General features: G+C 39.0%; 1 protein-coding gene across 3 annotated transcripts; it reads right to left on the bottom strand.

The window, feature by feature from the left end:
• Positions 1 to 4,536: 4,536 nt before the first annotated feature.
• On the bottom strand, positions 4,537 to 12,419 carry pmt (phosphoethanolamine methyltransferase). Of its 3 annotated transcripts, XM_085426329.1 has the most exons (13): positions 12,335 to 12,414; positions 11,942 to 12,197; positions 10,604 to 10,775; positions 10,075 to 10,230; positions 9,203 to 9,339; positions 8,859 to 9,010; positions 8,538 to 8,726; positions 6,911 to 7,000; positions 6,718 to 6,807; positions 6,502 to 6,624; positions 6,247 to 6,378; positions 5,847 to 5,963; positions 4,538 to 5,722 (listed from the first exon to the last, which is right to left on the bottom strand). In XM_085426329.1, exons 2-13 carry the CDS (start codon positions 11,949 to 11,951, stop codon positions 5,612 to 5,614), a joined length of 1,479 nt encoding a protein of 492 aa, XP_085282455.1. In that variant the 5' UTR covers positions 11,952 to 12,197; positions 12,335 to 12,414; the 3' UTR covers positions 4,538 to 5,611. The 3 variants fall into 3 exon arrangements, with proteins under 3 accessions (XP_085282464.1, XP_085282472.1, XP_085282455.1); XM_085426338.1 differs by lacking the exon at positions 11,942 to 12,197 and having other exon boundaries at positions 4,537 to 5,722; positions 12,335 to 12,419; XM_085426346.1 differs by lacking the exons at positions 11,942 to 12,197; positions 12,335 to 12,414 and adding an exon at positions 11,531 to 11,878 and having other exon boundaries at positions 4,537 to 5,722.
• Between the last annotated feature and the right edge of the window lie 1,832 nt (positions 12,420 to 14,251).

The following is a 14,251-nucleotide window of genomic DNA, read 5'->3' as shown; positions in this document are numbered from 1 at the left end:
GCGGTTCAAGTGTCTTGTTGATGCCAGAGGAGAGTGGCCGTGCTGACAGGAAGGCACAATCCAGACAATCCAAATAATCACTTGTTACAACAAAGGTATGAAGAAGAGCACATGGAACCTTAAAGGAGATCGACTGCAGCAGCAGAAGACCACACCGGGTGCCGCTCCTGTCAGCTAAGTGCAGCGCAGTGGTTTGCTGATACTAACAGGAAACTGAAGCTGCAGTTCACACCTGCTCACCAGAATTGGACAACGGAAGATTGGAAAAACATTGACCTGTCTGGTGAGTCTCGATTTGTGCTGCAACGTTCAGTAGTTATTTGGTGTAAGCTATGTGAAAGCATGAATCCGTGCTGTATCCTGTCAATGTTTCAGATTGGTGGAGGTGGTGTAATAGTGTGAGGTAGGGCTGGGCCATATTATACCGTTCACGGTAATACCGGTATAATGTTAGGCAACGATAGGAAAATGAAATATCGCGATAGAATGGGAGTAAAACGCGCATGCGCAGTGCCTTTGTTTTCATACGCACATGGCCGATTGTTGGTTTGTAAAAATGGTGCAACTTCCGTGATGTGGAACTGGTTTGGGGTTTGTCCGTCAGATACACAACAAAGCACATTTTTTTGCAGAACATGCAAGCGGCCGTTGTTATTGTCGTGTTTGTCGGACTAAGATGCTCTTAAATCTGGGAGTAATCTGGGTCCCAAACTCCGTATATTTGACTTCAGGTCAAACAACACTGCAGCATCACTGAAAACTGTCTAAATTCTTTGATCTTTAATAAAACGATCAGCATTGCTGCTTTACCAGGTGTAACTATAAAGTTTAACTTCCAGGCATCCATGAAAACAAAAGTTATTACATTTAACGGAGTTAGAAGTTAGCAGGAAGCTAGCGGAAGTTAGCTCGCTAGTTTCGCTAGTTACCTAAGCATGATATAGCATGTTCTAACTGAGAGATTTCTGAAAAAATTCAAACGTACAGCTCTGCTATCACTTCCAACATAAATGAAGACAGGAAACTAAACAGCAGTGACGTTTGTAGGGTTACTGAAGTTGGGCTAGCTGGTATATAATGATGTGCTACGTGATCGCTAGCAACACAGCTATGTTAGCATAACATAAACAGTGAAGCTGGAGGACGAACACTAACACTTTTCCACTTATAAAAGTTAACGTGAAGGTTCTTCATGGTTAGAGACAAATGCAATCGCATGGCAGGATGCTGTAAACGGACCAAACTTCAGTCAGGAGAACAACTGAGATAATCCGTCCACAATACGAGGTTAGTCATTAATATACTGCAACAACATGGGAATAGCTCAGCTGCCAGAGAATTCAACATTAATGAATCAATGGTACAGAAGTGGAGGAAGCAAGAAGAATGAGTTTAATAAAGTTTGATTTATCTGACTGCTTTGTTTCGCTTAATGTGCCTTATAATCCCGTGTACCTTATGGTCCGAAAAATGCATACTGCACACTGCAGTTTAATGTTGCAAAGCACCTCTTTTTAACTTCAGTGGATATTATACATGGTTATGCTCAGGATATGTCAGCCCATTTCTACTGGAAATGCCTTTGGGTTAAACTTTCAGCAAGGAATTTGCATTTGCACTGTTACATTTTTATAAAGCTTTAATGTACATAAAAACCAGCTTCTTGTTTACGTGAAAATAAATGGAAGGTTGTCTTTTTGCGCTAGTAATGTTGTGGAGTTGTATTTTGTCTCGCATCAATTATATCATCGGTTATATCGTTATCGCAAATTTTCAAATATATATCGTGATAAATATTTTTGGCCATATCGCCCTGCTCTAGTGTGAGGGATATTTTTTGGTACACTCTGGCCTCATTATTACTACTTTAGCTAGTTTAGTTGTTCAAAACACCACATCCTACCTGAGAATTGGTGCTGACTATGTCCATCCCTTTATGACCACAGCGTATCCATCTTCTGATGGCTGCTTCCAACAGGATAACGCGCCATGTTACAAAGCTCAAATCATCTCAAACTGGTTTCTTGAACACAGGTTTGTCGTTACCCATGGGTATTCGGGGCTCTACTTCCAGATGTTTTTTCAGTACCCTCTGATCTCCCGGCTGAATGAAATGTTTATTAGAGGAAACCTGTATTTAGGTATGTGTTTGCCACAATTTATCTGGGGCGAAGCCCCACTCCCATCTCTGTCCGACCAATCACAGCAGAGCATTCCTCCTTTAGGTCCAACGTCAGCACCTGTTAGCTGTCACTGATGATTGGTCTGGATCTGACAAACTGGTGGTTGCTAACCAGCTAAAGCACTTCAGCAGAAGAAGTTTTTTTTTTAGAAAAAAAAAGACAAAGTGAGGGGGAGGCGCAGGTGGAAGGAGCTGCCTCCTGTTGCTACTGTAGCAGACACAGGGCATGAAATGGCCACTGCATTAGATACAAACTCAGGGGGGTGAATTGGTGAAGTGCTTCTGACATGTTCGTTGCTACAAATCTGTTTCTCACACACTGAGTCAACGATTCACACATATTCCTCACACCCTGTCTGACCTTCATTTTCTCACGTAGGCGTAATCTGAAAAAAAATAAAATAAAATAAAATAAAATAATTTATCATAACAAAGTTATTTAGACCATCAAGAGAAACCTGAGAAAAATACAAATAAATCTATTGATTCTTAAAATCATTCATGCTGCTCAAAGTAATGCCAGGCCTAAACAGCAGCACTTTCTCCTCTCAACCTGCACACGCAGTTGACAATGAGTAACCATGGCTACAGTGAGTAACCCTGGTGACAGGGAGATGCTCTGTACTTCGCTCTGAAGCACTCATTCCCATTCCCAATAAAAGAGCTCAGGTTATTATGGCCATTTAAAATGAAGAATGCACGTCACTGCTGAACCCTTGTAAAAATATACTGTGTATGTATGTAGTCAGTTATGTTTTTTCTATAGGAATCATATCAGAGAGGCACAGAAATGAACTCTTCATTTGGGTGCATTTGTGTAATTTACTGTTCCAAGATATACTTGGAACAGTAAATATATCTTTATCTTTGATATAAATATATCTATATCTTTGTATACGAAGTCTGCCATAAACAAGATGACTTAGGTCTGTGTAGAATGTTAGGTCCCACATTCACTGTGGATTCATACATGAAATAAAGGAAATGCAGAAAAATAGAGAGCGATGACAAAAATAGCACGAATGAGGCGTGATTGTTAAAACACTGTGTGCCTGTAAACACAGACGTCATTAGGTGGAGAGGGCACAGAATGCCATAGAAATAAACATCCTGCAGAACACTGAGTGAAGCACGTTGTGTCTGCCCGCATTAACCCCTTAAGGCCTAGAGTATCATATTTGATACATGGGTTTTGTCAGTTTTGGAGACTTCTGCATCATCAGTGGGATTTTTTCCCCCTAGTTAAATTACACAGTACATTTTTAACAAATAAAAAAAACCTCACCATGTTTTGGTGAGGTTTTTTTCCCCACAATCCTGATAATGATAAGCAGAAGATAATGGATGTATGGATATAGAAAATACAATAAAAATTTAAAAACTCATATATGCAAATGAATATTTAATAAAAAAAAATCTAAAAACACATGATTTGGGCTATAAATCATAATTCATAAATATTGTAAGTGTCACTTAGTAGTGACTTGGATAACTATTTAGCTTTTGATGATAAGAAAATTTTCATATTCTGCATGTTGATATTTGTTGAATGATAAATACAGTGTTTGAGTCCACATATAAACTAAGTTTGTACATAAAGAGTTAATAAATGAATTCAAATGGCCTCTGCAGTCACCAGATTTCAATCTAGTAGAGCACCTTTGGAACCTCTGTGGTGAAATGAGAAATTTGCATCCTGGATGTGCCACCGACAGATCTGCAGCAACTGTGTGATTCTATCAGGCCAATACAGAGTGAAATCTGAGAGCAATGTTTCCACCAGGATGTCGAATCTGTGCCCTGTTGAATTAAGGCAGTGTTTTCAGGTAAGAATGGATCTAAAACGATACTAACAAGGGCTACGCAGCAAAGTATATTTTACTATTCAAATTAAAAAGATTCATTGCTTTACTGTAGAAATATCTTTTTGCCAACAGCCATAATTGTAGAATCAATATTATATTTTATTAAATATATGTGTTGTAGGATAGGCTTAATCACTGATGACATATTTCCTTTTCGTTCCCAGGACATAAAATACTACTGTTTATTACACACAAGGCGTGCTTGGGTGTAAAGCAGTGATGCGTGTGTCATGGCAATAGTGACAGGGGTTTCACTCCTAACTTGTATTTCAAATCAAACCACAACCTTTCTGTAAACCTAACCGAAATGAAAATTAAACTGTAAGTGAAAGAGGACACAAACCACAGCTTCTGGTCATGATTGATTGGTTTGTATTAGAAACAGAGGCTTCAGCTTTATTATAGCCAAACACGTTTTATAACCATCAGTTGCAAACTTACAGTGATTTACAAACCAGCTATTGACCAAACAGTAAGCAGCAATAATAATGACTGTTGTAATACACTGTTAACTAAAGTTAGCGATTCATTTTTATTAACAGTGGCATTATAAAGTGTTAAGAAGTCTTTTTGCATTTAGGAAAATCTGCTGCGTTAACACACAAACTTAAAAATGGATCAGAATCATTATTGCAAATCTGCACAGTGGATCAACGTGGCATACAAGAATATTTGAAGAAGCAGTTAATGGTAAACACGGAGTACTTATCTTTTATTTATTGGCATTTTTCTTTAGAATGCATGAGACTGATTTATTCCAGCTTTTATTAAGAAATGATAAACTATGTATTTAATTAAACATTTGGGATTTAGGAGGTGTTGCAATGCTTTACCAACCGTGGCTCTTATTGTAGTGGTTTACACATTTGCCTACCAAACAAAAGATCTCTAGTTATTTTGCCTGGAAGGAGATGGAAATTTTTTTGTGGTTGCATGAGGAAGGGCATGTGGCATAAAACTCTGCCAAATCAAACATGTGGAGCTACCTAATGTGGCAATCCAGCTCAGAAAAGATGAGCTGACTGCTTCAACCAGTTTAACTGGTTCCTGTTGAATTTGTTTTCCTCAGGTTTATCTGCTCAGTATTAGCTACTCAAGCTTGTTGCAATACACTGTTTGTTAACTAATTCATGCACCTGTTAATTTAACTAGAAATAATTCATTGCATCTTCCTTCAAAAATCAATCTGCTGTCAATTGATTTTGCCTCTGCGGTTGAGAACAGTGCTATTTTTTTTAGTTCAAGAACTCATTTCAACTTGTTTACATTTAAGTAATTGGACACCAACAACCTGCTTAATCAGAATAAACCTTGATTACTCTGCGCAGTTGTCTGGACCTTCTTTTACACTCCGTTGTTGTTATACTCCCAAAAATATTTGCTCACTAGAAATGCAAGATGGCAAAGTGTAGATCACTTAGTTAAAGGTATATTGGCAGAAAATAATGAAAGAGTTGTCAGTGATTTGCTTTAAAGACAACAGGATACCCAGAAAAAGAATAATGTAGCAGAAACATTGTTTCTTTTTTCTTTTATTATCTCTAACACGGCGAGCTTCAACAGCTCAGTCTCTTGTCGCGTGAAAAAGTCCCCATCTTTGGTCTCCACTGTTGGAACGTTCCAGTTTTTCTTTCCATCCATTCACTATTTCAAAATAATCCTCTTCAGAAAATTCCTGCAGGGAAAAGATACAGGTGTGTTGGATGGCACACTAAAGGAGGAATTTAGCTTTCTGTCGTAACACAATTATGAAGGTGCAATCTTTGACACACTGTGTGGTTGTGGTTGTGCATTCCCACCTTAATGAATTCATCTTTAATGACCTCTGCTCTCTGCAGCTCTGTCTTAATCACTTCGATGAACTGGGCTGTGCGGTCTTCGGCTCGAACTTTGCTGAAACCAGCCTCCTGAATGAACTGTAGATGGGGAGGCAGAGGAGGGATTAAGCAGTGTGGGGACAGCACCATCAACTGATGGACTGCAGTAGTACATACATACAAAGTCTATTCTCTGGACATAATGTTGGAAAATTTGGCTGCTTCTATATTCTTCTAAACACATTTACTCATAAGTGGATCAGTGCACTGCTTATACTGTTAAACAGGATTTTGAATTGCAAAAACAGAAAATATAATCTACATATCAGAAAAGAGTCCAAAGTTTTAAACTACTAGCATTTTTATACACGAGTATTTTTACCTTGCCATACTCTGAAGGCGTATACAGGACATAGCCTCTTTGTTTCACATAGGCCTCGAATGCTGGGGTCCAGGGCTTCTTCCCACAGCAATAGTCACTGATAAGCAACTGTCCGCCTGGCTTTAACCATGACTGGATATCAACAAGAACAAGATGTTTGTTACATTTAGTGCTGTATCATTTTTTCTCTACAAATTACAAGAAAAGTTGGGAAATTCATGAACTGAAACCATTTAGACTTAAAGAGATGCACACATGGAAGCGTTTGAAGAGGGCTAGTTTATCATCTATGTGCAGAATTGTGTCTCTGCTGTAGATCACATCAAATGAATCTTCTGGAAATGTCCTTTTTGTAGCATCGGCAACCTCAAACCGTACCTGAGGAACAGTAAATACCATTAAAGATTTGGAAATAAATCATTAGTCCAGCCATTAACTTTGGTGTTGTAATCAACAGAATAACATACGTACTGATGGAACATTCTCTGCTTTTGCCCTCTCTATTGCAATGTCCACCATGTTGTCTGACAGATCCAAGCCGAGCACTTCCACTCCAAATGCCTGAAAAATCACATAATAATTGCCACAGTTATAGCTTTTACAATAATGATAAGTGCCCTAAAATCAACATTGTAAGTGTGGCCTGTGACTTGGTTGCTCTTACCTTTGCCATGTAGAAGTCTCCTCCACCAATGCCACAACCAACATCCAGAACCTTCTGTCCTGGCTTCAGGTTCAGCAGGTCCACAAACTCCTGTTAGCACAAAAATGTTGTCTTTGATTCAGCCTGGCTTTGAGGCCAACTTTGTAAAGGTTATTTTGGCTACAAACTTTTATTTCATAGTTACTGAGGCCACTACGGTGTACATATTAGGACAGGGGTGTCCAACTCCAGGCCTCAAGGGCCGGTGTCCTGCAGGTTTTAGATATCACCTTGGGTCAACACACCTGAATCAAATGATTAGTTCATTACCAGGCCTCTGGAAAACTTCAAGACATGTTGAGAAGGTATTTTAGCCATTTAAATCAGCTGTGTTGGATCAAGGACACATCTAAAACCTTGGACACCCCTGTTTTAGGACATCTGCAGGTCTCAGGAAAAACGTCCTCAGACATGAGCTCAAAACAGCCTCTGGCATCAGACTAAAATGTCAAAAAAAATGGCATCAGATGACATAGACCTTCGTGGCCCACCCTATCCCAGAATTCATTACGATTTTAAGGTTGAAGAAACGTTTTGGAAAAAATGGTGACCGGTTTAAGCAAAGCAGTCCAGAAATAAACCTTTAATAGTAAGTGCTGAGTTTTATCAAATGTTCAGCAGAGAAGAATCCTAAAAAGCCGAACTGAGCTAACTTTTGGCCAACTTAATGCGGCACAGGTCCTGCGTGCTTTGGTTGGTTGGTTAGTTGGCTAGTTAGTTTTCTGCTGAAGCTGCGTCTGTTTGCCAGTGTGAAGCCAAATGTACTTAAATGTTTTGGGAAAAAACGAGCAGACGGTTCACTTTTTGAGGTAAGTGTGTTCTCCAGGACCAAACATGTGACCCGTGAACTGTGGTAAGGAAACAGACTGATGTAACCAGGATGTGCTGAAGTCATATTTACATAAGCTCTCATCCTGTAAATTGCACGTTCATAAACTTAAAGTGTGTGTTATAGTATTCTATATAAGAAGTCATGTATCTGTATCATCTTTCTCCTGTTAGATGCTCCCTTTTATTTATAATAAAATATCAATAATTTAAGACGTATTTGTACCTTCAAAATGAAATGAGACTAGTCTTGTGAGCTACACTAGCAAACTAGTTTACTAACTAAAGTTAAGATAACTGTTAGCTAAAGGAACTCGGCCCATGGCTGTGGTGTTCTCAGCTCATACGCAGATGAAACATCACAATTTTCTGCAATAAAAGTAAAATAAATTACATAAAATAAAGATTTTCTCTATTTCAGTCATTCACCGCGGCTCTAGCTGATATCGTTGCGGTTGCTAGACAACAGGAGAAGTGCATCTTAGGCTAGATCTTTCAATTTAACAGCCGTTCGCTTCCAGTCTTTGCTACCAAAAAGGGTCTGAATAAAATTGCCAGTGCATTTAATGCAAATTCTGCACCAGACTAAAATGTTAGACGCTCAGAAGTCTGAATACTTACAGAAGCATGCAGTTTTCTGTGTTATTTTCTGTAATTGTGTTTATAACTCAAAATCATATTTTTGCATTTTACTTGTTAAATTTCCTTCCAAGACGCACTTATCATTTGCATCCAGCCATATTATTTGGGATTTGCCTACCTTGGTGGTGCTAGGCCCTCCTGTGCTGACGTAACCAGCCCCAAACATCTTCTCATAGCGCAGGATGCCACGTTTGGTGTACTGCTGGTTGTCCAGGAATTGCTGGAAGGTTTTGAATCCATTCTGGCTGTTCGAGGAGCGAGTGACCTTCTCTAGCAACCAGCAGATTTGATTTGGATTGTTTTTCATCTGTAAGTGTTGGATGGATGAGAAGGTGACAGAGATAAGTAGTAGTAAAATGGGTTAACTACATGTCCACACACCAGCATCAGAAACTGCCATGTGCTTTTTTCAATCCTAATATGACTCAAATGTCTCTACCTCAACGTAGGTCTGAACTCTCTTTTTCAAGACAATGTCGAAACCAAACGTTTGGCCCTCTTTTGGCTCCGTCACTTGCACTGTTGTAGTCATGTGGCTATATTGTGCCTCAGTACGGTAGCAGGTGGGGTTGAAATCCATCTTACTGTCACCTTGGTAGAAAATTATGAATGAAAACAAACTAATCTCCATGGAGCATAGAAAGTGAGCAGTTAAAAGAAGGTGTACAGACATCTAATTAAATCTTTTTGAAATATACAGGCAGAGGACTTCATACAATCTTTCTTAAGTTACCTTCATTTAGCATAAAGGTTTAAACATTGAATTTAATTCTGCATCTGTACCTGACCGGTGGTTGCAGGACTCTCTGAAAAACAGAAAGCCTCCAGGCTTCAGCCAGGTAAGCATTTTTTGCATAACCGAATTCAGCTCCTCGTCACTCAAATACATCAGTAGCCAGTTGGAGAAGATAAAATCAATGCTGAGGAAAAAAAAGCATCATTCTTTTATCACAGTAACCAACAGTATTTTCAGTATATAACAAATAAAGCTGTGTGTGTCGTCTCTCTGCCTTTCGAAACTGGCTCCTTTCAGAGTTACTACTTCCACTTGTACACCTATGATGTGTGCTGGAAACGGTGACCTTTTAACTTATGTTTCATTTTGGGGAAGTGGACAAAGTTGTGGTGAATGTGTATTGTGGCCATAGTACTTCTGCCTTTTCTATGCACTGGGATTCATGATAGCATACGCTACAGTTAAGGCAGTTTCTACTAAATGCTCCTCCTAAGATGCCTTTGGCTTGGAAACTGCAGACTCTCCCCTCTAGACTATTTGATCTGTGGGCCATAGCTGACAAAAGGGGTGATTCTTCGCTCTCTGCATGTTTAAGGTCCCATAGGGACACTACAGATGTGCACGTGCAAGCCCTCAAAGAGAAAGCTAGAAGCAGGATGTAGGAAGATAGATTTCATGGAAAAAATGTGTCATTTCATTTCACTTAAAAGGGCAAATGTCAGCTTTATCGTTTCCAAGGTAAGCCTCTGCTGAAGCCACTTCTGCGTATGTTAAATATACTCATTTTCTGACAGTTTATCCAGATGTTCTTGAGATAATTCAGAATCAGGCCAGTAGACCAGCTGACTCACAGTAGTGCCATTCATCGAACCACGCCATTAGTGAGGTTAAATATTAACGACGATATCTTAACACACACCTGTTTTGGGGAACATCCAGCTTTGTGACATCAGCTTGGAGGAAGGTACCATTGCTATGGTGGCCATTTTTCTGCCTGTTCTTCTCTATAAACCTTTCCATGAAGTCCACAGCAGTCACATGGGCTGCCTTGGTCAGCAGGTGCTTGGTGTAACGACTGGATGCAAACATAAGAATATAAAATGACTTTTGCTACATATATTCATCGAGTGCTCCTCAGTCATAAATCTTTATACTAAATGAAGTCTGAACCCCAAAAAGTTGATTCTGTTCATCTGGACACTGCAGGTTTCCCCAACCTTGTAAACAGTACATTCGTATAATGACTGGAACTAGCCTACTGAATGAACAATGATCTGTGAGTTCAGTTTCTCCATCATTAATATGCCATTTTAAACATTTATTAAATATTACAGTACTCCATTAGCTTATACTTCTTCTACTAAATCCCTGTCTTTTAAAGCACTGACTTTCTTGTCTTCTTGTACTGTTTTCCCAGAATTCTAAGTCTATTGCAGCTGTGTGCTCACCCAATTCCTGCTCCCAGCTCCAGCACTTTGCATCCCTCCAGGCTAGGCAGCATGGAGAGGATCTCTGGCAGCTCATGCTGAGTCAGTTCTTTGGCACGAGAATCCAGCATCATCTCCTCCACTGTAGCAGCCTTAGAGTGCTCCTTCCAAAACTCTGTCATATTGCTACGAACTATCATAAGAGAACACACAGGGTTGGCAAGAAGCTAGATATGTGTGTAAGTGGGTGTGTGCGTATGGACACTAATAATGATGGCAATGCAGTTACAATTTATGAATGTGCAATTAAGATTTAATTCCCATGGGATGATGTGTCAAAGTTCAAGGGTACCTGTCTGTGAATCATCTATCAAGTATATGACAAAAAAGAAGTGATCATCAGGTTAATCATGTTACTTCTAAGTTATTTAAGATGTAAATTATTTTTTAAATTTATTTTTAAAGAGAAAAAAACAATCTGAGTTCATTTAACTCACTCAAATGTGAGCTTTTGGAAAGTTTGACAAATGTTCATATAAAGGGCTCTACCCCTTAGGCTAAAGATTCTTCTGAGATAAACTCCCACAAACACTGTGGCCACACAGATTAACCATTAATCTAACCTGATTAAGCAATCCCAAAACACTCATTTGGCACATAGACAGAATATTAAACCAGAATCAGTTTCATATTACACTCGTTCGCTGTCACAGTTTGCAAAGTTTGGTTTTGTTTGCTTTTGTTAATATGACATGCTGTTATTTCCACAACAGGTTTTAGCTGCCTTTTGTCAAAAGACAGATTATACTACAGTTGTTCCACAACGCCCCTCCACCCACCTGAAATCCCCCATTCATTCTTTAATTTTACAGAGATCCAAGAAAACCATGCACAGTAATGTGCACAAGCATATAAGACAGTAAACATCAGGCTACCGCTTTCACTCACAAATTTCCCCATGTGCTTTACACCAGAGACACACACATCCACAGGCTAAATGACGCCAACGCGGCAAAGTGGAATCTAAGATTCCAGTGACGAGGTGATAACAGGGTGAGAGACAATCTTCGTGGTCCTTTTTTGAGGGATAACTGCAGGTTAAAAGAAAATCATTTGACAGCTTTGTTCAAATCACCATCACATTCCAGCACAGAGCTCACAGTAGGATTACTTCCACCAGTTGAGTGAACAATTACAACACAATAACACAGCAGCTCAAACAAAATCCAAACTTTGGTGTAATCAGCTCCCTCTGGCTTAAATCAACTTTTCAAGAAAGTTTCACAGTAGTAAATGAATAAATAAATAAATAAATAAATAAATAAATAAACAAAATGAATACATTTGATCTGCTCATACCTTTGTCCATTGTGGTTTTTGGTTGATTATTGTAAAATTAATCTATGAAGTGAGAAATCAGTCTGATGATTAACGATCGATCTCCTATATAACAGAAAGCAGATGTCACTTCGTGTGTGGGCTCTTTAAATAACGGGACGAGCGTGGCGCGTGGAGGAGGTGGTCGCCAGGTAGGAAACTGGCCATTAGGATGCGCCCAATACGAGGGCATGGGAGGGGAGCACACACACACGAATCACCATGTGGGAACAAGGGTCTGCAGAGAACATAGAACGGATTTGCATTGACACTGGGCATAATGCAAAGCCTACGTGCACAACACACCACAGACGTCCAGAAAAATCCCTGGGAGACATGTCGGCCACAGATAGTAAGTTGACAGAATGCACTCACATCTTTTTGCACGATCGTTGCCTCGTGTATTTCCCCGCGGCAGTCTGCCTCACCGGCTCCCGGCTCGTCGTGTCTCGGTTGTGCTGACACGTGGAAAATGTCTGGCGGCACGCGCAACATTGTGCAAGATTGCCTCATACTGTTAAGGTGGAAAGCGTGAGGTTATGAAATGCGCCAGGAGTGTAAGTAGCCCACAGTTTTCACAAGGCTTTATGAAAACTGTAATTAACAGTTAATTGCTAATATCTAATTTTCGCCCTCTTTATAAAGAAAGCATTAGCAGCCAGTGGGGTCCCAGGCTGTGAGCTATGAGAAGTTAGTGAATAACATATATTACTTAAGTATGCAATTAAAAATGTATGAGAAATTAGTAGAATTAATAAGTAAAATAAAACAATTAATTTGTCATTAATAATAATAATAAGTTAATAAACCATTAAACGATGATAAACAATTCAAAAAGCCTGCAGAGAGTGTGTAACTGAACATTAAGTAGGCCTAAGTTGTTTTAAACCAGACTGAATCGTACAAAGAGATCAGACTCTTTTATTTTGTTTTACTTTACTAAATGCCATAGACCAAAATCTCTGAGGAATGTATTCAGCTCCTTTCTGAATCTTTGCCGCAAATAATTAAGGCAGTTCTGAAGCCAAAACAGCATCCAGCAAAGTACTAGAAAGTACCAGTAGGCCTACTGCACCAGATGATCTCTCCTGTAATCTAGTGCAGCTCTTTCAAATGTTCCTAGAATCAGATCCAAGTATGCTAAAGGTGCTTTCAGGTACTGTGGTTCTGTTCTTTGGAACAAACTACTTTTACATCTGTGTGTACGTTCAAACAGGCACACAGGCCATTACACTTAATAGCTGTGCATATTTTTATTGTTTTATTTTGTTTTCACTGCCTTAAGGCATAGTAAATGTGCAGTGATTTTTTATGCTTTTACTTTCTGTTTTAAGCACATTTAATTTACATATACCGTAATCAAATGTCCTATATAAGTAAAATTGGTATTGCCATTCTACCTTATAAAATGTCCAGTGTGTGTATTTATTGACTGTTAAAATCATAATCACTTCTGGGTAATCTTGCCTTTTGCTATCATAAATGACCTAATCCTCCTGCATCTTTATAGCTTAAGGCATTAAGGCAAGGGAAAGTTGCTTGGCAATGTCTTAGTCAATCTTCAACAGTATATTAAGCTTATTATGTTTTAACTAGTAGCTACATCTATCAGATCTAATAATACAAAGTAATTTCATCCTTAAAATACTATAACTGAGGATAAGTGAGTAGCATTAAATAGAGCTACAGAAGTTAAAGACAAGTTCCTCAAAATTGTATTTAGAGGTGCTCTACGTGCAATTTAAAATCAGTGGATGAACGTTTATGGCAATAAGAAACAAAAGAGATCAAGCCACAACCATCAGCACACACGAGACTGTGAAATACAGCAAATGGCTTCTATGCTACTGTAAACCAATTAGTGCTCCTTTCTTGCTGCTCTTCTTTGTTTTCTGTGACAGCGTTTGCCTTCTGCTACTCTCAAGCAGTAAAGGAACAGCAGATTCTCACACAGAGTGCACCTACATTATAACATGAATAAACACTCTAAAACACATTGTGTTTTGAACTGTGTACAAGCTGCACTTTGCTTTCTCACCTTCACTTTCACTTTCACTCTGCTCTATTTATAAAAACAAGAAGGTTTACTCAAACCACCAAAGCACAGAGTAGAGAATCATGGATTAGGCTACAAACTGCATACAGCAAACGTGACTTTGCTCTCTGTTACCTAAAGGATATAATTAAATAATATTTGCAAATGAATTCAATCTGACATTTAAGTTTCCATCCTTTAATGTCCTCTGTTTTGCTGCTGAGATGTAACAGAGCCTCAGCTGTGACATTTCCACA

This window comes from Rhamphochromis longiceps, linkage group LG2 (assembly GCF_057381845.1).
Source record: "Rhamphochromis longiceps isolate RC_006_pf linkage group LG2, R_longiceps_female_GT1.1, whole genome shotgun sequence".
Classification (NCBI taxonomy): domain Eukaryota; kingdom Metazoa; phylum Chordata; class Actinopteri; order Cichliformes; family Cichlidae; genus Rhamphochromis; species Rhamphochromis longiceps.
The sequence above is the reverse complement of the archived record's forward strand: the minus strand, read 5'-3'. Positions and strand labels throughout refer to the sequence as shown.

Coding starts and splice junctions, on each gene's coding strand:
- pmt (XM_085426329.1), bottom strand. Junction 9,011..9,202: donor GTCCTGCAACCACCGGTCAG/GTACAGATGCAG, acceptor TTTTCTACCAAG/GTGACAGTAAGATGGATTTC. Junction 5,964..6,246: donor CGCCTTCAGAGTATGGCAAG/GTAAAAATACTC, acceptor CCCCATCTACAG/TTCATTCAGGAGGCTGGTTT.